We start from the raw sequence: 24,221 nt of genomic DNA on the forward strand, positions 1-24,221 counted from the left end.
CAGTAAGAAAAGCTCCCGCCGGTGACCACGATTTGGAGCGTTTTCAGGGATTTCCCCGAGTCATCATTCACCCCACGACTATCGTCGGCCTTTGGGGCAGTCACCGACAGCTCGCAGGGCTGGTTTAAAAACTGGCAAAGAACCCCACGCGGGTGTCAAGCAGCGGGGGCTGAGGCGCGGAGCTACAAGGAGGCCAAGGCGGCAGACCCGAGGCCAGGGCACGATGTACGTAGGGTGTCCCACATCGGATGACTCCCACCTAGGATGAAGAAAGAAGGCTGAAGTCCGGTCCCAGGGGAGCTCTGGGGGAATGTAGAGGAGAAAGGAAGAAGGTTTAAAGAAGTTGGGTGAAAGTTTTTTTTCTCCCCTTTTTTAAAAAAAAAGAATAATTCAGATTGATGAAGGACAGGAGGGTGAAAGCGGAGAGAAGAGAATAGAAAGAAAAAACAATAAGCCGCTAAAGGATTCGAAGAGTAGCGTCAAAGAAAGGAGGAAACGCGAGTTCGCCACTGAATGAGAGAACGAGCAAAAGTGCTGACAGGATGGCGGAAGCTGAACCGCAAGGCGGGGCCGCACTACTTACGGTGGAGAAGATGACCGAGGTGATGGCGGTGGAGCTGGAAAAACAGTTTCAGAGGCACATGGAGGCCTTGAGGAAGGAGACGGCAGTCGCATTGAAGTCATTGGTGGAGGAGGCAATCGTCCCGGTGAGGGTGGCAAAGGCATCGGCCGAGATGAGAGAGCAAGGCGAGAAGATGAAAGAAGTGGAGGAGGCGTGTCACGACACAGTGACCAGGTCACCTCGATGGGGGATGAGCTGCAGAGGGTGGTGTAGGTCAACAGAGGACTCCGAGCAAAGCTTGAAGACTTGGAAAACTGCTCAAGGCGGCACAATTTGAGAATTGTGGCCTGCCCGAAGGGACAGAGGGCCCAAGGCCAACACAATACTTCGCTAAGAAGTTGGCGGAGCTGATGGGGAGGGCGAGAACACCTCCCGGTACGAACTAGACCAAGCTCATCGGTCATTAAGGCCGAAGCCCAAAGTGAGTGAGCCGCCAAGAGCAGTAATTATCTGCTTCCATGAGTTCTGCATGAAGGAGAAGGTATTAAACTGGGCGAAGCAGAAGCGTGAGATGCTGTGGGATGGTACTGCGGTTCGGATCTACCAGGACTTGACAGTAGAGTTGGCAAAAAGACGAGCGGCGTTTGGGCGAGTGAAGGCAGCATTGTACAAGGAGGGGGTGCAATTTGGTATGGTGTACCCGGAGAAGTTGAGGGTAACGTATAACGCCAAAGACTTTCTTTTGAGACAGCGGAGGCGGCTGAGGCGTTCGTGAGGGCAGAAGGCTTGGGACAGACGTGAGGAGTGGAACTGGAAGAGAGACTGTGGACTGTGTTTGAGCAGCTGGAAAATGTATAAATGCTGCAACTTTCTTTTTACTTATGTGTATTGTAATTTACTTCTCTTTGCATTGTTACAGAGTTCAAGTTAATAGTGGGTTGATTGCCGTTCTGTGTTGCGACGGTTAAATGTTAGATAGAATAGAACAGTACAGCACAGAACAGGCCCTTCGGCCCTCGATGCTGTGCCGAGCAATTATCACCCTATACCCATAACCCAACAACCCCCCCCCCCTAACATTACTTTTTAGGACACTACGGGCAATTTAGCATGGCCAATCCACCTAACCCGCACATCTTTGGACTGTGGGAGGAAACCGGAGCACCCGGAGGAAACCCACGCACACACGGGGAGGACGTGCAGACTCCGCACAGACAGTGACCCAGCCGGGAATCGAACCTGGGACCCTGGAGCTGTGAAGCATTTATGCTAACCACCATGCTACCGTGCTGCCCCTGTTAGTGAATTGTATGGGTTGGATTGTTGGTTTTGTTTTTTTTTTGTTTTTTCTTTCTCTGGGACTGGGTGGAAGGGGACGATATATCTTGGCGGGGGAGCCACCCATGCTAGCTAACTAAAGTCAGCTAGTGAACAAAGCTGAGGTGAGAGGAGGACTGCGGACGTTGGAGATAGCCTAGATAGCAGGCTTCAATGGGCCTACGAGGCGAGCAGGAGGGGGGGGGGAATGGATATTGGGAGATGTTGTATTAGGGGAAATGTTGGGGGGCGGCTCTTTGGGGGGGGGGGGGTTTCGATGTTAACAATGGTCAGGGGCAGGTTAGGCTTATGGGGCAGGGCCCGGTGTTATGATAATGGTGGATAAGAAAGGTGGGGGTGGTGAGAGACCCCCAGTTAGGATAGTCACTTGGAACATGAGGGGCTAGGAGGTCCGGTCAAGAGGTCAAGGGTGCTTGCACATCTTTAAAGTTTGAAAGCCGATGTGACAATGCTGCAGGAAACTCACTTGAAGGTGAAGGACCAGGTGAGATTTAAAAAGGGCTGGGTTAGCCAAGTGTTTCACTCCGGAATTGATGGAAGGGCTCGAGGGATAGTGGTGTTGGTCAGCAAAAGGGTACGCTTCCAGATTGAGAAGGTGTTGGCAGATCAGAGGGGTAGATATGTGATTGTGACAGGGGCGCTAGAGGGGAGATTAGTTGCGCTGTTAAGTGTGTACGGTCCCAATTGGGACAATGTGGGATTTGCGAAGAAGGTGTTTGGGGCCATTCCCCACTTGGACACACATGAGCTGATTGTGGGGGGGGGACTGGAACTTGGTGCAGGAGCCAAGGATGGACAGATCATGGGTGCGCTCGCTGGTCCCATCAGAGGGGGGCGAAGGCGCTGGCTGGGCTAATGGTGGAAATGGGAGGGGTGGACCCTTGGAGGTTCCTGCACCCAAGGGAACGGGAGTACTTGTTTTTCTCAGTAGTCCATAAGGTATACTCGCAGATCGACTTTTTTGTGGTGTGAAAGGCTTTGCTGGCTGGAGTCAAGGGGTCGGAATACTCTGCAATTGCAGTGTCAGATCACGCTCAGCATTGGGTAGATATGGTATTGGAGAAGGGGGTAGCGCAGATGCCGGGGTGTAAACTGGATGTGGGGCTTTTGGGGAACCAAGTGTTCTGTGAGAAAATTGAAACGGTAATTAAAGAATATGTAGGTTTCAACTGTACGGGTGAGGTGTCGAAGCCAGTTGTCTGGGAGGCTCTAAAGGCGGTGGTGAGGGGTGAGATAATTTTGTTTAAGGCCAGGGTGGACAAAGAGGAGAGGTTGGAGCGGCAGAAAGTAATAGATGAGATGTTGGAGGTAGATAGGAGTTATGCAGAAGATGGGGACCCAGAGAAGCTGGAAAAGAGGAAGGAACTACAGGCGAGCTTCGACCGACTGTCCACCAGGAAGGCGGTGTGCCAACTGAGACGAGCAAGGGGTGCAGTTTATGAACATGGAGATAAGGCGGGGCAGGTCAGTTCCGGAGGGAGGCAGCGGCAAGGGAAATTCTTCAGGTGAGAGATAGGGCAGGGAAGTTGGTGGTGGCTCCGGAGCGGATTAACAAGGTTTTTGAGGAGTTTTATGAGAGGTTGTACAGATCAGAGCCACCCGGGGGAGACCGTGAGATGCAGGAATTTCTAGATGGGTTGGAGTACCCGAGGCTAGGGGAGGGGGACAGGGCTACATTAGAAGGAGCAATAGTGAAGCAGGAGATAAAGGATGCGATTGGGAGGATGCAGTCGGGGAATGTGGCAGGGCCGGATGGGTACCCGGTGGAATATTATAAAATATTCACGGATAAGTTGGCACCCCTGATGGTGGGGATGTTTGAAGAGGCGTTAGGGAAGAGGGTGCTGCCACAAACCTTGAGGCAGGCATCGAATTCACTGTTGCTAAAAAAAGATAAGGATCCGACGGAGTGTGGGTCGTATAGGCCCATATCACTTCTGAATGTGGACGCAAAAGTATTGGTGAAGGTACTGGCGGGTAGGCTGGAGAAGTGCCTCCCGAAGGTGATCGGTGAGGATCAGACGGGGTTCCTGAAAGGGAGGCAGCTGTTTTCGAACATTAGGAGGGTTTTGAACATCGTTATGGCACCGGCGGAAGGGAAGGAAACAGGTGGCTGTAGCATTGGAAGTTTGACCGGGTAGAATGGGGGTACCTGATGGCAGTTCTGGAGCGGTTTGGGATTGGACCAAGACTTGTGAACTGGGTAAAGCTACGATATAAGGAGCTGAAGGCGAGTGTCCACACAAACAACATCAGTTCGAGATACTTTTCTCTCCACTGTGGGACGAGGCAGCGATGTCCTATGTCCCCCCTTGTTGTTTGCACTCGCGATTGAGCCGTTGGCCATTGCATTAAGAAGTCCGGGAGCATGGAAAGGAATAGTGCAGGGGGGGATAGAGCATAGGGTGTCCTTATATGCCGACGACTTGCTGCTGTATGTGTCGGAACAGAATGCGTCGATAGGAGGAATATTGGAGCTACTGTGAGTATTTGGGTCTTTCTTGGGGTACAAGCTGAACCTGGACAAGAGTGAGTATTTTGTGGTGTCTCGGCCAGGGGTGGAGGCGCTGCCATTCCGTAGGGCAGGGAGGCACTTTAGGTATCTGGGGGTGCAGGTGGCATTGGAGTGGGGGAGGTTTCGCAGGTACAACATCACTAGTTTGGTGGGGAGAGTGAAAGCTGATCTGGCAAGGTGAGATGGTCTCCCTCTGTCACTGGCGGGTCAGGTACAGGCGGTTAAAATGAATGCATTGCCGCGATTTCTGTTTATTTTTCAATGCCTACTGATTTTCCTGCCAAAGGCTTTTTTCAGGGAGATTGAGGGAAGGATTACCTCGTTCATATGGGGAGGGTAGGTGGCCAGAATGGGAAAGATGCTGCTACAGAGGGGAAGGCAGGCAGGGGGTTTGGGTCTCCCGAACCTGATGTACTACTCCTGGGCGGCGAACATGGAGAAGGTGCGGAGCTGGGTCAGAGGGGTTGATTCCCAATGGGTCAGAATGGAGGAGAGTTTGTACACGGGGTCGGGACTGAAAGCAACAGCAACAGCGCCGCACCCGATAGCTCCGGGGAATTACTTGGGGAGTCCGGTAATAATAGCCTCATTGAAAATCTGGAGGCAGTTTCGCCAACACTTCGGGTTGCGGACAGGGTCAAGGGAAATGCCGATTTGGGGGAACCACAGATTTAAGCCAGGGAAGTGGGATGGAAGTTTTCAGAAATGGGAAGAGAAGGGGATTAAGACGCTGAAAGATTTGTTTATTACGGGTCGGTTTGCAGGATTGAGGGAGCTGGAAGCGAAGTATGGGCTGGAGCAGGGAGAAATGTTCAGGTTCAGGATTTTGCCAGGAAGGAGATACCAAGCTTCCCGGAGGGACCGGCCTCCACATTGCTGGAGGAGGTGCTGACGACGAGGGGACTGGAGAAGGGGGTAGTGTCAGTGGTGTACGGAGCTATTTTGGAAAAGGATAAGGCATCACTGGAAGGGATCAAAGCAAAGTGGGAGGAAGAGTTGGGAGAGGATATGGAGGAGGGATTCTGGTGTGAGGTACTCCGGCGAGTAAATGCCTCCACCTCATGTGCGAGGTTGGGGCTGATACAGCTGAAGGTGGTATATAGAGTGCACCTCACGGAGGGTGAGGATGAGCCGATTCTTTGAAGGAGTAGAAGATGCATGTGAGCGTTGCAGGGGGGCCCCGCTAATCACGTTCATATGTTTTGGTCCTGTCCAAAGCTAGAGGAGTACTGGAAGGAGGTTTTTAGGGTAATTTCCAAGGTGGTGCATGTGAAACTGTACCCGGGCACCCGGGAGGCCATATTCGGGGTGTCAGACCAGCCAAGGTTGGAAACGGGTGCGGAGGCAGATATCGTAGCCTTCGAACGTTGATCGCCCGAAGGCGGATCCCGCTGGGATGGAGAGCAGCCTCTCCACCTTGTGCCCTGGCGTGGCGGGGGGGGACCCTTGAGAAGGTTAAGTTTGAACTTAGGGGAAGCTCGGAGGGGTTCTACAATTCATGGGCATTATTCATTATGCACTTTCAAGAACTGGATAACATCGAACATTAGCTGGGGGGAGGGGGGCTGTTTGTATTAAGGGTGACTATGGGTAATCCCTGATTCCTTTTTGTCATTTGTTTATGTAAACATGCGGGCTGATGTTTGGGGGTTGGTGGGAGGATGGGATCGTTGTTATTGTTATGGGGATTGACATATCTGTTGCTGATTATTGTTGGTGGGTGTATATTCGGGAGAAAATGTGAAAAAGGAGGAGAATAAAAATATTTATATAAAAAAAGATATTGTGCACACGAGCAGTGTGTGTGGAGCATGCAACTGAAAAACAACATCCTAAAAAGGACAATCTTTCTAGTCTCAGGAATTCCATCAGGTCTTAGGCAGCATGATGATTTCCATCGGAGTAGGAGTTGTCCCCCCCAGGCTATCAGGGAAGCAAAGGCCACAATGTCGGCCCCCCTCCCTTCAAAGAGTTCTGGCACCCCGAAGATTGCCATCAATGGCTCCATCTTAATCCCAATGACCTCAGACATGGCTTCAAAGGATGCGATCCAGAATCCAGTCAGTCTTGGGCAGAACCAGATCATGTGGTGGTGGTTGGCCGGACCACCTTACATCGCTTACAGCTGTCTTCCACCTGCTGGTCAGGTATGCCCTTTGCACCACCATCAGTTGAATTAGAATCAGCTTCACGAATGACGAGATGGAGTTTACTCTGTGCAAGATCTCGCGTTAGAGACCTCCCCCTAGCTCGAGTTCTAACTATTCCTCCCACCTCTCTCTCGTTTCAATCTGTGGGGCCCTCTTGCAATTGCTCATATATATCTGCTCATTTTTTTCTCCCCCATCCCGTCTTATGTTTTCAGTCTGTCTAGGGTGTGCCTGGGTAATAGGTGGAACAATGGGGGGCCTCCTTGCGGAGGAAGTCTCGTATCTGAAGCTATCTGACCTTGTTCCTTTTTGATAGTTAGAACTTCTCTGTTAGAACTTCCAAGGCTGCTGCTCTGCGGTCTACGTACATGCTCCAACCCTCAACACCCCTTCCTCCCTTCTCCAGGTTTGGTATGTGGCATCCGATCTGTGGTTTTTACAGACAGGAGTCGAGACTGACATGTCTCTCAGCTTGAAATGGTGCCGAAGCTGCTTCCAGTGATGTTACCACCACTGGGATCATCCAGTACTTGGCAGAGGGGAATGGGAGTGGTCTGTGACCAATGCCCGTTTGGACATCCCGGTGCAGGAAGCCTCTTCCATCAGCACCCAATCCGCCCCAGCTTCCCAAGCTGAGCCCACATCCTTTCCACATTTGTAATCTGTGTAGAGAGACTCTATGCTCCCCGTCTCCTCTCAGAATGCTTCTCCACCCCTCCACCAATCTGAGTGCGATAGCCAGTGGCTCAGTTCCCAGAGCAAACAGCAGCAAGGACAACAGCATCCCTGCCTTGTGCCTCCGTGTAGCCGGATGTAATTTGAGCTGATGATGTTCATCCATGTGCTCTCCATGGGATCACCGTACAGCAGCTTCACCCACGAGGGGTGAACACTGGCCCGAACCGTTCTAGTACCTCAATGAGGTACTTCAACGCCACCTAGTCTAAGGTCTTCTCTGTGTCCAGGGAGATGATCACCTCTGGTGTCACCTCGCTGGGTGAGGACATGGCCACGTTCAGCAGGCGTCTGATGTTTGCTGTCAACTGTCTGCCCTTGACAAACAAGGTCTGATCTGCCACAATCACTTCTGGCAAGCAACTCTCCAGTCAACTTGCCAGAACGTTCGCTAGGACTTTTGTGTCAGTGTTCCGGAGTGAGACGGGTCTGATTGACCCACACTCCGCCAGGTCTTTGTCTTTCTTCGGGATCAGTGAAATCGAGGCCTGTGCCAATGTGGACTGCACAGCCCCCTCGAAAGCAAGTCGTTGAACATCTCCTGCAGCAGGTGTGGGGCCAGTGCTGCTGCGAACCATTTGTACAAGTTCACTGGGAACCAATCAGGTCTTCCCGGATTGCATGGAGTTGATGAACTCCATGATCTCCTCTAGACCCAACGGTGCTTCCAGTCCCTATCCCTTTTCCTCCCCCACAACTGGAATGACCAGCCCTTCAGAAGCTGCTTCATCTTTGAGACCCCTTCGTTGGATGTGTAGTCCTCCATTGAGTACCTGGTAGAAGGTTGCAATGGCTCCATTGATCTCCTCTGGGGCTGTGACCACCTGTCTCTTGTGTGCCGTCACCTGTTTCCTCAACTAGTGGGCCAGCAGGCAGCTGGCCTTGTCCCCATACTCGTAAAAGGTCCCCATGTCCAGCAGAGCTGGCTCACTGCTTTCCCAGTGGAGAGCAGGTCAAATTCCATTTAAGATCTTTTCCTCTCCAATAGCAGCTGCATGTTTGGGGGCCATGGAGCACCGCCAATCCAGTTGAAGTCAATAAACCACTGTCTGGCTGCCTTCTCTCCCCTGTTCCTATGAGCCCTGTATGCTATTATCTCCCCCCGATCACTGCCTTCAGTGCCTCCCAGAATGTGGAGAGAGACACCTCCCCATTTCAGTTGCAGCTCATGTATCGTCGATGGTTGATGTCATCCTTTCACAAAAAGCCTGGTCAGTGAGGAGGGCCGCGTCCAGCCTCCATTAGGCATACTGGGCCCGACTTGTCGCCATACTCAAATCAATGAAAGTAATGAGATTGGGTGGTCCGACATAACTATTGCAGAGTATTGCACCTACTACCCATGGAAGCACCGATTTCCCCACAACAAAGGTGGCTATTCGGGAATAGGTCTTGTGGACGTGGGAGAAGGAAAACTCCATGGGTCCACCCTCTCACCTGCTCCATGAAGACGGTCAGTTCCTTAGCCATTCCTGATTTTGGGCTAGACCCACCTGCCTTTGGGTCTATGACACAATTAAAGTCTTCCCCCATGATCAGTTGGTGGGAGTGAAGGTCAGGGATCTCTGCCATTGCCTTTTTGATGAATTCGGCGTCATCCCAGTTTGGGGTGTACACATTCACCAGTACCACTGGGGTCCCTTCCAGGATCGCAAGTCCCCGGGTCAGTTCAGAAGGGCCATATGGCCTCCGCTAACAAGGACAGCATGATGGCACAGTGGTTGTCACTATTGCCTCACAGTGACAGGGACCTGGGTTCAATTCCTGCCTTGGGTGACTGCCTGTGTGGAGTTTGAACATTCTCCCAGTGTCTGCTGTGTGGGTTTCCTCAGATTGCTCAGTTTCCTCCCACTATACAAAGACGTGTAGGTTAGGTGGATCGGCCATGGGAAATTGTCCCCTAGTATCCAGGGATGTGCAGGTTAAGTTATGGGGTTACGGGTATAGTGTTTTGGTGTTGATTCGATGGGCTGAATGGCCTCCGTCTGAACTGTAGGGATTCTATGGTTTCAGCAAAATGAGACAGACCGTTCACAGCAAACAGGGAAAATTTGTTAATGGGTAAAAAGAAAAATCAATAGGGTTAGTTTAAAAACAAACCTGTCATATCAGAACCAGTCTATATCCCTCAGGGGCCAGAATTCTACTTGCCACAAAAGAAGCACTATGGACAACTAAAGAGATAAGAGGAAACATAAAACTAAAGCTTTAAAAATGTGATATATTAGAGCCAAACATCTGGTGACGTCATGCACGAACAGGACGCACAATAGGGGCCCCCGGCAGGGTGCTGGTCTTTGATCCCATTTACCCAACGTTTCAGGGGATTTTGTGTGTCCAAACCCCGTTAGTTGATTTGAAGAACTTTCACCCAACAAGAGGCATGTTGAAAAGTCACGAAGAAGCCCAATGCGAAGAAAGACAAGGAGGGTAACAGTAGCCCTTCAAAAAGAACCTGAAGGAGGGATGATAGCTGCCAGACCCATTAGTGCTGATGATGGCACAGGAGCTGGAATAATCTGGCAAGCAGATGGATAGGCAGTTCGAGCGACAGGGCAAGGAGGTAAATAAATCATTTAACCCAAGCCCCTCAGCACAATTAGAAAACACTAACGTAAATTGCAGTAGAAATCTGGAGCACTCTTTAGCAAAATAGCAATTGATCCGATTATTCAACTTAAAACTGAGATTACATTGTGTTGTTATCCAAAGGTACGAGATACATGCAAAGCCAGATTAATGGAGTTAGGTCACAGATCAGCCATGATCTCACTGAATGGCAGAACAGGCTTGAGGGGCCAAAAAGCTTACTCCTGTTCCAATGTTATTAAGGAATGCTCAGTCATGCACAATTGCCAAGTCCAAACAGCAATATTTTGTGTAGGCAGGCAAATCTACATAAAGCAGTTTTACAGATTTTGATTATTTATTCTTGAGACACAAATAGTGTAGCAACGTTGTGTATATTTTCCACCTCCGGTTGCCTGAGAAAATGAGAGACCTTGAAGAAATGCTGAAGTAAAAACAATATGCTGGAAAAACTCATGAGGTCTGGCAGCATCTGTGGAGAGAGAAACATTAGAAGTTGTATTCAACTTGAAACGTTAATTCTGCTCCTCTCTACAGATGCTGAGAGACCTGCCAAGTTTTTCCAGCACTGGTTTTTATTTTAGATTTTGCTTCTACTTCAAGAAATGCTGCAGTCCTTGAGATGACGGTGTCTTTATAATGATATTAAGTGGTTTATTCCAAGATTTTGACTCAGTTGCATATGTCCAAAGGCAAATGTTGTATGACTCGAAGGAGTATTTGATAATAGTGTTTCCATAATCCTGTTGCTACGATTCCTCTCAGCGGTCGAAATTGCAAGGTTGGGGGCACTATTAAGTAAGCTTGGTAAATTGTGCATCTTTTATTGTACTTACTGCAGCCACAGTGTGCTGGTGATGAAGGAGATGACGGGTATCAATTCAGTGGCAAAAACATAGATCAAGCAAACTGATGCTCAAGAATGGTATCAAGCTTCAAGAATATTGTGGTAGCCACATTCATCCAGGTAAGTGCTAAGTTAACCAATAGACTCCTGCCTTCAGCCATGTTGATAACAAATAGCCCTTGAATGGCAAGAAAATGAACTACTTGCTGCAGAGTACTCGGGCTCAAAACTGCACTTCCAGCACGATGGAGATACAGCTAGTCCAGTCAAACTTTTGGTAAATGACCACATTTCCAGGACGGTGATGAGGGAATTGGCAATGGGATGCTTCAAATGGAGGTGGCATGGCCGCTGCCTATTGGAGCTGGTCATTGTCCAGCACTTGCAGCACAAATGTTACTTGCCATTTGTCAGCTCAAGCACAAATGTTGTTCAGATCCCATTGTAGGCTAACATGGAGTGCTTTATACTTAAATGGAGCTGCACACTGTAGAATCACTAGTCAGTCTTATTTCAGTTAATGGTAAAGTACTGATCTAAAAGAGTGATAAAATTAGAAGGAACTTGGAGAAACAGGAGTTAACAGGGCCAGACAGCACAGATTTCTAAACAGCAGGTTGTGCTTCACCAACCTTATTCCTTGAAGAATTGAGAATAGACAAAAGAAACATGGTTTTGATAGAGTTAGAAAAAAACATTTGATAATATACCACTTAAGAGGCTGGTGAACAATAAATTATGTATGCAAATAATGAGAATGTGGTTACTCCACGGGTGGTTGAAGGCTAAAAAGCAAAGTCTGAGGGGGGGGGGGGGGGGGGGGGGGGGGGGGGGGGGAGAGAAAGAGAGAGAGAGAGAGAGAGAGCGAGAGAGAGAGAGAGAGAGAGATTTGGGTGTCCTAATGCAAGGAACATACATTAGGGGGGTGGATTCTCCGATTTTGACACTATGTCCGGAACATGTGTTTAGTCTTAAAACCAAAAAAGGCGGCGGTGCTCCACCCGGTGGGGGCGGGGGTGGAATTGCACCACATAAAGCCCCCGGCTTTACCTGCAGATACGGACGGAGAATTGCCGGGTCCATGGCCTCACATGCAGGCAACCTGCAGAGCTCACGGCTTACAACCAGGCGCCGGCCGCATGCGAACCCGGCCTGCCAGATAGTGCCCCACTGTAACCCCCCCTTCGCCACCCCCGGACCACCCTCGATCAGTCTCACCCCCCCACAGACCGCGGCGAAGCCCCCCTCGGCCAGCGGAACAACGCCAATCAGCCAGCCACCCCCGGGACTGTGGCGGCGCTGGACACAGTCTGCAGCTGCCATGCAAGGTTGATGAAACCTCAGGCCACAAGTGATCCAAGTGATCCGAAGTCGGCCCATCGGGGACGGAGCATCGGGGAAGGCCTTCAGGTGACGTCCTGAGGCCGACCCAATGGCGTGCGGCATACTCAGTGATGATGCCATTTTGGAGGGGGTGCTGCCCCCGATTTTGCCGTCAAAAGGGATTCTCCGGCTAATCGCCAAATGCGATTTCGGCATAAGGCAACAGAGAATCCAGCCCAAGATATTAGTGCAGGTAAAGCAAGTGGTTAGGAAGGCAAATGGAATGTCGGCAGTTGGTGCAACAGGAGTGGAATAGGGGAGATTTTACTGCAGCTGTACAGGGCCTTGGTGAGACCACGGCTAAAGTACTGAGTACAGTTTTAGTCTCTTTATTTGAAAAAAGATATAATTGAATTAGAAGCAGTCAGGAGAAGGTTACTGGGGTGAATGGCTTTTCTGATGAAGAATGGTTGAACCCATTTGAGTTGATAAGGATGCGGCATGATTTTATTAAAACATAGAAGATCCTGAGGGGACTGGATACCAGGAAGATGTTTCAACTTGTGGGGAGACCAGAACTAGAGGGCAGTATAAAGATAAGAGATCTCCCTCTTCAGTAGATCATCAGAACTTTTTTTCTCTGATGGTCATTTGTCTGCAAAACTCTATTCCTTAGGGAAAAAAATGGGGACTGGGTCACGAAATTTACTCAAAGCTGCATAGACAAAGGGAGACACAGTTTGGACAAGAAAGTAGAGTTGATACTACAATCAGATCAGACATGATCTTATTGAATGGTGGAGCAGGCTCGAAGGGTCAAATGGTCTACTCCTAATTCATATGATCAACAACACTACAATCACTGAATTACTAAAGATCACCATTGGTCAGAAACTGAACTGCACCAGCCATATAAATGCTGTGACTGCAAGGGAAGGTCAGAGGCTGGGAATTCTGCGGTGAGCAAGTCACCCCCAACTCCCCAAAGCCTGCCCATCTACAAGACACAAGTCAGGACATAAGTGTGGCTCCCAGAATACTCAATCAAATACAAGGCCAGCCCACTTGATTGGCACCCCATCAACCTTTTTAAATGTTCACTCACTCCATCGTGTCAGCAGTGTGTACCAACTACAAGATGCACCGCAACATCTCACCAAGGCTACTTTGACAGCACCTACCAAATCCACAATCTCTACTACCTAGAAGGATAAACACAGCAGACACTTTGGAACGCCACCAGCAAGTTGCCCACCACGTTCCATATCACTCTGACTTAGAACTATAAAGTCATTCCTTTGCTGCTGCTGGATCAAAATCTGGTAATTCTCCCCCTAGTGGCTTTATGGATGTTAACTACACCACATGGACTGGAGCAGTTAAAGCAAGCATAAGCAATATATACTTGTCTTGCCAGCGTTGATCAAATCCCAAGAATTATTTTTTTTTTAAAACTTCAACCTCCTTACAATAAAGGTTAAGAATAAGGCAGTCTTTCTGCAACTACACAGGGCTTTGGTGAGACGCCAACTAGAGCACTGCAAACACTTTTGGTCTCCTTATCTGACAAAGGATATACTTGTTTTAATAAGGCATGTAACAAAGGTTTACCAGATCGATTTATAGGAAGAGAGGACTCTTATGAGAAGAGTTTGAGTGGAAAGGACACATCGTTTCAGGAGTTTAGGAAGGTGAGAGGTGATCTCATTGATATGTATGAATTCTTTGAGGGTATGACAGGGTGGAAGCTGAAAGGCTGTTTCCTCTGTTTGCAGAGTTTAGAACTAGGGGTCTTGGTCTCAGGAGAAAGGGTCAGTCATTAGAACTGGGATGAAGAGAGATTGCTTCACTCAGAGGATTGTGAATCTTTGCAATTCACTACTCCACAGGGCTAAGAATGTAGTCTACGAATATATTCAAGAATGAGATAATAGATTTTTGGGTACTAAGGAGCTGAGTGGGAAAGTGTGGTGAAATAGCCATGAGCCTATTAAATGGCAGATTGGGCTCGAGGAACTGCATGACCACTTTTTGCTCTTTTTGGAGAAAGTGAGTGGAGTTATGGACAACATTGTTCAGCAAGGGAGAAAAGGATGATAGTAAATGGAGACTGCTTGGGTCATTGTTCAAGGAAGAACTGGAAAACTCGCAGGCTGCCCTAGCAGGTAATAGAGGTGGTGAGAAAATGGATGCCCATGAAATTAAAGTGGTGGTTATCAGATGAGTTGCAGATATGTGGGATGGGGTGGCCAAGGGGAGATAAAATTAAGTTTTAAAACATCGTTTCAGGAGTTTAGAAAGGTTAAAACAATCTGTCTAATGCGGCAGTTCTATTGGTGGTCCTTGGGGAATAGGAGGAAATGGGCTATGTGGGGTGGAGTTTATGAGTGTGGAGGTTGTCGGGGAGGAAGATCTCTAGAGGTCATCAGTGATGTTCTGGGACAAAATTATTTGAGAGTCAGTAGTGGGATCATGGTCCAGAGGGAAATAGAAGGAAAGAGTTGCGCAGGAATGGCAAGTTGGAATGCGGTGCAATATGCCCTCTAATTCCTATTGCTTGCATAGTAGCAAGTAATGTGGAACCATCAATCATCCACATTAAAAGCTCCTTTTTGTTTTAGTTATTGGAAGAAAAAGGGGTCAGATGGTTTCTGAGGATGATGTAATGGTGTTATGTATCATTCTAATGCAATTCACTTTGAATGTATTATGCTTCAATTAGGACATCTTACCTACGGAGGTTTATCAAGGCCCAGGGGATACCTGTGGGGGTGTTAAATGCCGGTAGCAGTTTCTCTCCCAATTCAATTGCTTTCACCTTGAATAACTGCAACAGAGACAAAACAATAATTGAGACTTCAATAACCAAAAAAAAAACACCTAATTCACCTTGTTGTCAATTTGAAGAGCATTATTCGAAAGATTATACTGACTGGCTCACTCAAATATTTTGTTGCACAATCGCAATCCATAGACAATAGGCCCTCCTCTTCATTTCTGGACAGAGAACAACATCGTTACCTATGCTAGTTGTTCTTTCAAAGCTTTGCCTATGGGAAGTAAAGGCAAGAAGAGGTTTTCTTCCAAGTACATTAGTGATGCTGTGGGTAAAGGTACAGGGGTTGCAGCCTCTGGATCTTCATTTAGTGATAGAAATGTGCAACTAAAGGTGTAAACTGTTGCCACAGAAGAGTAATTCCCCAAATAATCTAGTAATAGAAGAGTCTAGAAAAATGGCCATAACTTCAAGATGAAATGCAAGAAATTTAAAAGAGAGCAAGAGGTAGTTCTTCAGAGTTGAGGGGTTGTTTAATTCACTTCCATGATTAGTGGTTGAGGCAGAAACTATTTGAGATTGATAGGTGAATTTTAAAAAGATGAAAGGATATGGAAAGAAAGCGCATATGATTAGAATTATTTGAGGATAAACCGTGACATGAACTTTTTGGGCCGAATGTTCTTATTTCACTCAGTAATGTTATATATTTCTAAGCAGATGACAGATGTAATTAACTGGTTCCTGACCAGTATTACTGGGTTGTTACCCTGTCGCTAACAGGCTAAACCATTAACTTGTGCCAATTTCATAATTTTCACATTTTGTTCTCACATAATTCTACATTAAATATTGTTAATGTAATCATTTGAGAACAGAGTTCAACAACAAAATTTTATTTTCTAATATTTCAATCACTGATTAAATCCTCTGAAGAAACTGCATGCAGAGCCAAGTAAACATGCTGTGCCTCACCTCATCACCAGTCAAGTAATATGCTGACAGCAGCCCACCAACAAAACGGATGGTCACTTCAAAGACAGACACTTCCCCATTCTAAAAGTGAAAAAAAAGGACTACGTTTATAGCATTATAACGTTTACAGCAGATCACAAATTCAACCTACATACCCTATCTGGATGACAAAGAGTCACCCAGGCTCAAAGTTAGCTCCGTTCTCTCTCTCTCTAGATGTTGTCAGACCTGCTGAGATTCTCCAGCATTTTCTCTTTGTTTCAGATTCCAGCATCTGCAGTAATTTGCTTGTAATTTAATTTCGCTAATAACTTCAACAACTAAGTCACAAAAAGATGACATTTTATAGTGAATGACAAAGCATCAAGTATTATTTATAACCAGGTTTGCCCTCTGATACAATATATGGGATGGAGATTTGCAGATAGATTTAGATTTGTCACGTGTACCACGAGTTCGAATCCGGCCCCAGGTCACTGTCCGTGTAGCGTTTGCACATTCTCAGTGTCTGCGTGGGTCTCATCCCCACAATCCAAAAAATATGCAGGGTAGGTGGATTGGCCACGTTAGATTGCCCCTTGATTGGAAAAAAATTGGGTACTGTAATTGTCACGCGTACCGAGGTACAGTGAAAAGTATTCTTCTGCGTACAGTCCAAGCAGATTGTTCCATGCATGGAAAAAAAATAGGACATATGATAAATACACAGTGTAAATAGACACAGATATCAGGTGAGGCATACTGAGTACAGTGCGACAACAATAGAGAAGATGCACAGAGAGATCAGTACAGTCATAAGAGGGTCATTCAGGAGTCTGATGACAGGGGGGAAAGAAGTGGTTTTTGAATCTGTGCGTGTTCTCAGATTTTTGCATCTTCTGCCCGATGGAAGAGGCAATAACCCAGGTGGGAAGGGTCTTTGATTATGCTGCCCGCTTTCCCAAAACAGCGAGCGGGAGGTGTAGACAGAGTCAATGGATGGAAGGTGGGTTCGCGTGATGGACTGGGCTGGTTTCACGCCTCTAATTTATTACTGTCTTGGGACGAGCAGTTGCCATACCAAGCTATGATGCAGCCAGATCGGATGCTTTCTATGGTGCATTTGTAAAAATTGGTAGGAATCAATGAGATAGCACACTGCACGTCAGTCGAAAATTGACATTTTTATGAACTGCTAGCACTGGGGCCCCAGAGGCAGTTACAAATTAAGGCAAAAAAGTTTTTAAGCCATCTGCCATGAAGTTGGAGGGGAATGTGCAGGATGGCAGCAACTAGACTCTACTCCTTCTGGATCCACAGGAATAGTTCTTTTTAAAAATTCTTTAAAATGTGGTCTTATCACACTCAATGCTGCCCAATTTCAGTTATTCTACTCACCGAGAGCTGCCAGTAAATCAGAGGTCAGCAGCCACTGCCTTAATCTGCAAGCATAACCAGAGGCGGTAGCAGCTGCTGCTAGAAATGCACCCACAAATGGCTCAGGATCACTGAGGGGCCCTCGCCAGAGATGAGTGATGAGTACTACATGTCCAAGAGTGTGGTTGAGGCAGATTCAACTAAGACGATCAAGAGAAATTTGACAAGGAAGAATGAGCAAGGCTTTGCAGAAGGTGGAGGCATGGCAATAGGTAAATTGTTCCTTCAGAGCCAAATAGCATCCTTTTGTGCCATAGCAATTCTGAGAGACAATTTAAACAGTTATTAGGCCCATCATTTATATATTTTAGAGTTGGTCATTTACCCTGAAATTGGACCAAATTGTAGAAGCCCATTTCTACTCCTGTTAACGTAGGAACTGAATGCCTATTAGTTTACAAACATTCGGTTAAATAAGTTGATGTTTTCTGGTCACCGGCTTTTTTCCCCTCAAACATATCATATATTCCATGCACATTCATAAGTAAGGTTTACTGGGATACAATAAATTACTAGATGTTTGAATTGTCAATCTGAAAGCACCTGCAATAATCCTCTTCATCTACTTTAACAGCCCCTTGAACCACATAAATGACAGAGTAAATTCAGCAATAAATTAGACCATTTCTTTGCAAAAATGGAAGAGCAATGTTGAAAAATTAAAACAGCAATTACTGTGCAACAGCTACATTTTGAAATGCACAATGTGAGTGAAAGCATACAGGATTTCAACCTACATCATGCAAGGATATGTTGCAGACACCAAAGATGGAAGTCACTGAAATGAAAGCAAAATATTGTGGAATGTGGAAATCTGAAATAAAATGCTGGAAAACGTAGGTTTTGCAAAGTTTGTGCAACGAGAAACAGAGTTAACATTGAATCCATATGACTTCTTCAAAATAGTTTTCCCAGCATTTTCTGTTTTTATTAAGGAAGTGGAGCCTTTTTCCCCCTGATGGATGCAAGTTGTTCAGCTTCGCTGCCTACAGCAGTGTGTTGAGGATACAGGCCTTGTAGGTAGCATCTTGGTCCTGCAGGTCAGTTTGTTGTTTCTCCATTTGGTTAGTCAGCTAAAGTCAGTGGTGGCTTCGGAGCTCAAGTGGTAGGTTGTCTTTCATTGTAGATCCATGGTAGCAGAGAACACATTCTCAGCATCACAACAGAAGACAAAGGCACCAACAAAGCAGTCCTTTCTAAGGCAAACATGACATGCATGCTAGCTTTAATCAAGCAAAGGTGGCTTCACTATCACAGCAGTGTGCACTGAATGGAAGGTGGCCGTACCCCCAATGAGATTCTATACATGGAGGTAGACAATGCCAAGAGACCAAAAGGATGTCCAACGGTCCGATGCAAGGATATGGAAAACATCAATCACAAGTGGAAAAATCTAGCTCAGGAATTTGCTACCATGACAATACATGGTTTCAGAAGCTCCGAAGCATCTGCTTGCCCTGCAAGCAAGACATCAGCAAAGATCATCTTGCATCACCAAGGGCCAACTTTATCAAAAGCACTGGATTTATTGGAGTTTATTGGATAAGCATATGGATGATAAGGGCATAGTGTAGGTTAGATGGCCTTTAGTTTTTTTTTCCATGTCGGTGCAACATCGAGAGCCGAAGGGCCTGTAATGCGCTGTATCGTTCTATGTTCTATGTTCTACTTGTGGCCTTGCCTTTCCAGAATTGGCTTGCCCACCCATCAAAAGTGCAGATGATCTCATCTGACCTCACCAAAGTTCTGATGCTGAAATTCCATCATCTTTCACAGATGGAAAGATGTCTATTAATTATTCAAGGACAACTCACCAGTAATCAGAGGGTATAGAGGGGTGGGAGGACACTGCCTTGACACCGAGCACTCTGTCCACACAACCAGACATACTGGAGAGACACCTTCAGAAAAATATCCGACTTCATGAAATTGTCAATGAGCTAAACTATTAGAATGACTGAATAACTGCTGGCAGCGATTTACATAGAAAACCATTTATGCCAATCAAAGTTACCAACATAAAAAATAACTGCAGATTTAACCTGATCTGATTCTGTAACCTGTTGGAGTTGCAGAACAAGCAAAAACAATTAAGGTGATTGCAAATCGATACAACAGATCAAAAAAAGAAAACCACACGTTCAGCTGCTGTTTCTGGACATGCAAAGAACTAAAAAAAAAATCTTGATTAGTGTCACAAGTAGGCTTACATTAACGTTGTAATGAAGTTACTGTGGAAAAACACTGAGGGAGAATTCAGAATGTCCAATTCTCCTAAAAAGCACGACTTTCGGACAGGGATTGGGAAGGAGGGGCTGGAGCATCGGGAACGGGGATTGTAGCATGGCAGGGATTGGGGAGGAGAGGCTGGAGCATCGGGAGCAGGGATTGTAGCAGAGACAGGGATTGGGAAGCAGCGTCCGAAGCATCGGAGGCAGGGATTGCAGCATGGCACAAGGAAGAGGGTCAGAAGGAGGGATTGGACCAGGATCAGGAGCAGGGATTGTAGCAGGGACAGGGAAGAGGGTCAGAAGGAGGGATTGGACCAGGATCAGGAGCAGGGACAGGGATTGGGAAGCAGGGTGTGGAGCATTGGGAGCAGGGATTGTAGCAGGCACAAGGAAGAGGGTCAGAAGGAGGGATTGGACCAGGATCAGGGATTGGGAAGCAGGGTGTGGATCATCGGGAGCAGGGATCGTTGCAAACACAAGGAAAAGGGTCAGAAGGAGGGATATTGGACCAGGAGCAGGGATTGTGGCAGCGATAGGGATTGAGGAGCAGGCACTGGAGCATCGGGAGCAGGATTGTGACTGGGATAAAGATTGAGGAGCAGGGAATGAAAGGGATCGGGAGCAGAGATCCTAGCAAAGAGAGGGATTGGGAAGCAGGGATTGGGATGAGGATTGTACCAGGAACAGGGATTGGGGACAGGGATTGGGGGCAGGGATCGGGGGCAGGGATCAGGGATCAGGATCAGGGAACGGGATCGGAGACAGAGACAGGGATTGGGATCGGGGAACAGGGATCAGGGATCGGGGAACAGGGACCGGGGAACAGAGCTATGGGAGCGGGGATTGGAAAGAGTCCTGGATTGGGAAGCAGGGCTGGGGAGGTCAGGAGCAGGATTGGTACCCGGGACAGGGATGCAGCAGTCGTGGTGCGGTGAGGTTCAGGAGCAGTGTTCAGGAATCAAAGGAGAATCCGGAATTTGACTGGGAGCAGCTGGGAGAACCCATCAGCAGGGGAGTTAGTACCAAGGCCTGGAGAGGATCCCGGATTCACTGAGATCCCGGATCCTCAGGGATGACTCCTTTCCGTCCATCCCTTGGCCTAACGCAAAGGATCATGAACTTTAAATTGATCCTCCCCATGGGGGTGACGCGTCTCACACTAACTGAAGGTCAAATCATAACATCCAACCAATTCACCAATAAGATTACTCCAAATTTGAAACAGAAATTTGGAAAGGACAGAGAACAAAAACTGGAAAATTTTAGGCGTGCAGGAGGCGGGTACCCAGGGAGTGTCAGTATTTACAGGGGGTCCCGGGGAGTGTGTCAGTATTTACAGGGGGTCCCCGGGGAGTGTGTCAGTATTTACAGGGGGTCTCCGGGGTGTGTGTCAGTATTTACAGGGGGTTCCCGGTGAGTGTGTAAGTATTTACAGGGAGTCCCCGGGGAGTATGTCAGTATTTACAGCGGGGTCCCTGGGGAGTGTGTCAGTATTTACAGGGGGTCCCCGGGGAGTGTGTTAATATTTACAGGGGATCCCGGGGGAAAAAAAAAGCACGACTTTCGGGACTTGCGGATGGAAACCAGAGGAAACCCACGCAAACACAGGGAGAACGTGCAGACTCCGCACAATGACCCAAGCTGGGGCCCTGGTGCTGTGAAGCAATAGTGCTAACCACTGTGTGACCGTTTTGACAGGACCTGTCACCCCTGAGTGGAGAGCTAAATTGGCTATGGCCTGGAGTGAGACATTTTGTGATTCTTAGGGGACAGCTATAAAGGAAGACTGCAAGAGTACAATCAGTCACTTGCCTTTCAAACTGGCAAATGCAAAATGTTTTGAACTGGACTCATCACATTTTAAAATAATTTTTGTTATTTGTAAACTCAGTTGCCTGCGACACTACATATCTACATTTATTGTTCCCCATAACGTGCCCTGAGACGATGATGGTAAGTCACCTTCAACTGCTGCAATCCGTGTGGTGATGGTGCCCACGTGATGTCAGGTAGGGAATTCCATGATATTGGCATAAGGACAATGAAGGAAAAATGTGATTATATGCGGTTGGCTCGTGACTGAGGGGGCCTTGGAGGTAATGGTGCCCGAATAATACTGCTGCTCTTGTCCTTCTTGAGAGTAAGTCATAGGGATTGGGTCTTCTGTTCAAGAAAATAGTTTATGCATGCATTCTATACATGACAAATACAGCAGCCCAGCGCAATTGTAGTTGATAAAGTCTTGAATTGTTGGAGATTGAACAAACTTCGGTCGTGGATGATGGTCATCATCAGCTTGAGTGCTGTTGCAGCTACCCAAAGTTAGGAAAATAACGAGTATCCATCTTTGGTGGAGAGGTATCTCATGAGTCAGGACATGACCCACTCATCACAAAATACCCAGATTCTGCTGTGGACTTATAGTCAAGTGTTGATATGACTCGCTCAGTTAAACTTCTGGTCAGACCTCCCACAGAAGCTGATGAGGAGAGATTTGACAACGGCAGTCAGAATTCTATTGGCTCGCTGGGGGTCTTGCCCACTGGTCAGATAACTGGCAGGGAGCCCCTATCAATTTCACGAGGGAGGCCCAGTGGAATTGGGGCTGGTTTAGCACAAAGCTAAATCGCTGGCTTTGAAAGCAGGCCAGCAGCATGGTTCAATTCCCGTACCAGCCTCCCCGAACAGGCGCTGGAATGTGGCAACTAGGGGCTTTTCACAGTAACTTCATTTGAAGCCTACTTGTGACAATAAGCGATTTTCATTTGAAAGGCACTTTTTAAAAAAATGTTATTCAAATTTTCACAAAATATCAATAACAAAAAATACTAGGAAAAGAAAGAACCCCCCCCCCCCCAGGTTGCTGCTGCTGCTGGCCTTTTTCTACCGTTCTGCCAGGAAATCTAGGAAAGGCTGCCACCTCCTGAAGAACCCCTGCACTGATCCCCTTAGGGCAAATTTCACCCTCTCCAATTTAAAAAACCCTGCCATATCGTTGATCCAGGCCTCCACGCTTGGGGGCCTCGCATCCTTCCACTGAAGAAGAATCCTCCGCCGGGATACTAGGGACGCAAAGGCCAGAATGCCGGCCTCTTTCACCTCCTGCACTCCCGGCTCCTCTGCAACCCCAAATATTGCGAGCCCCCAGTCCGGTTTGACCCTGGATCCTACCACCCTCAACACTGTCCTTGCTACGCCCTTCCAAAATTCCCCCAGCGCTGGGCATGCCCAGAACATAAGGGCAGGGTTTGCTGGGCTCCCTGAGCACCTAATACACCTGTCCTCGCTCCCAAAGAACCGGCTCATCCTTGTCCCGGTCATGTGAGCCCTATGCAGCACCTTAAACTGTATGAGGCTAAGCCTCGCACAAAAAGAGGAGTTCACCCTTCCTAGGGCGTCCGCTCACGTCCCCTCCTCAATCTCCTCACCCAGCTCCTCCTCCCATTTACCCTTCAGCTCCTCCACCGAGGCCTCGTCGACCTCCTGCATCACTTGGTACGTTGCCGCGATCCTCCCTTCTCCAACCCACACCCCCGTGAGCACCCTGTCCTGGACCCCAAGCGGCGGCAACAGAGGGAACTCCGCCACCTGCTGCCTGATAAACGCCCTTACCTGCATGTACCTAAAGGTGTTCCCGGGTGTTCCGGGGGGGGGGGGGGGGGGGGGGGGGTGAAGAGCCCAAACTTCCCTTCCAGCTCACCCAGGCTCGCAAACTTCCCGTCTACAAACAGGTCCCTCAACTTCCTAACAGCTGCCCCGTGCCAACTCAGGAACCCGCCGTCAATTCTCCCCGGGACAAACCGGTGGTTCCCCCATATCGGGGACCCCATTGAGGCCCCCACCTCCCCCCTGTGCCGTCTCCATTGCCCCCAAATTTGAGGGTAGCCGCCACCACCGGCTCGTGGTATACCTCGTTGGAGGGAGCAGCAGCGGCACCGTTATCAGCGCCTCCAGGCTCGTGCCCACACAGGACGCCATCTCCATCCTCGTCCATGCTGCCCCTTCCCCGTCCATCACCCACTTACGCACCATTGCTGCGTTGGCAGCCCAATAATACCCACAGAGGTTGGGCAGCGGCAGCCCCCCCCCCCCCCCCAATCCCTATCCCGCTCCAGGAACACCCTTCTCACCCTCGGGGTCCCGTGCGCCCACACAAACCCCGTAATGCTCCTGATAATCCGCGTGAAAAAGGCCTTAAGGAGCCTTTCAGGCACTTAAGTAACCACCATTGGGCCTTCCCTGCAATTGACTTCCTTGGTGGAAATCTCACCCGGTCAGAGACCTGTAGCTGCTCACTAGCATAAGTGTCAGTGGGAGCAGTGGCAGCTAGCGTAGTGCATCTATCAGAGACCCAGGATCATCATGGGACTGCAGATCAAAAGGTATAAGACTGTGCGGAAAGGATGATTGCACAAAGAAATAGGGATATGGTATTTAAAACAAAATCTTTATTAATAATACAACATTAAACTCTTTAACATACCTGAAAATAGCTTAAAATGACCCATTAAATAATACTACTCAATACATACCCTTAATGACTATCGCTATTCCCAATTAAAGAAGAAAAACATACAGCTCTCAATCCATCCCAAAGGCACTGAGTAATACTTATACTCCAGAACACATTTGGCTCCTGTTAGAACCCCTGCAGACTTTGCTTTGGCTGATGTCTTCAAAAAGCTGTTTCAACCGGTATGCTTCAGCTTTCTGCTTGTCCTCAGACATATCTGTTCTGCTTTAAATCCTATTATATTTTTTTAG

At 48.0% G+C, this 24,221-nt stretch overlaps 1 protein-coding gene across 2 annotated transcripts in view; it reads right to left on the bottom strand.

The window, feature by feature from the left end:
• LOC119966199 (mannosyl-oligosaccharide 1,2-alpha-mannosidase IA-like) overlaps positions 1 to 24,221 on the bottom strand; it is a 345,095-nt gene that overhangs the window by 83,998 nt on the left and 236,876 nt on the right. For both annotated transcript variants that reach the window (XM_038797530.1, XM_038797540.1), the window contains exons 4-5: positions 15,811 to 15,891; positions 14,792 to 14,886 (exon numbers count right to left, since the gene is read on the bottom strand). In XM_038797530.1, coding sequence (XP_038653458.1) covers positions 14,792 to 14,886; positions 15,811 to 15,891 — 176 coding nt within the window. The remainder of the gene's footprint in view (positions 1 to 14,791; positions 14,887 to 15,810; positions 15,892 to 24,221) is intronic.

The sequence above is a fragment of the Scyliorhinus canicula genome, chromosome 1, assembly GCF_902713615.1.
Source record: "Scyliorhinus canicula chromosome 1, sScyCan1.1, whole genome shotgun sequence".
Lineage (NCBI taxonomy): Eukaryota > Metazoa > Chordata > Chondrichthyes > Carcharhiniformes > Scyliorhinidae > Scyliorhinus > Scyliorhinus canicula.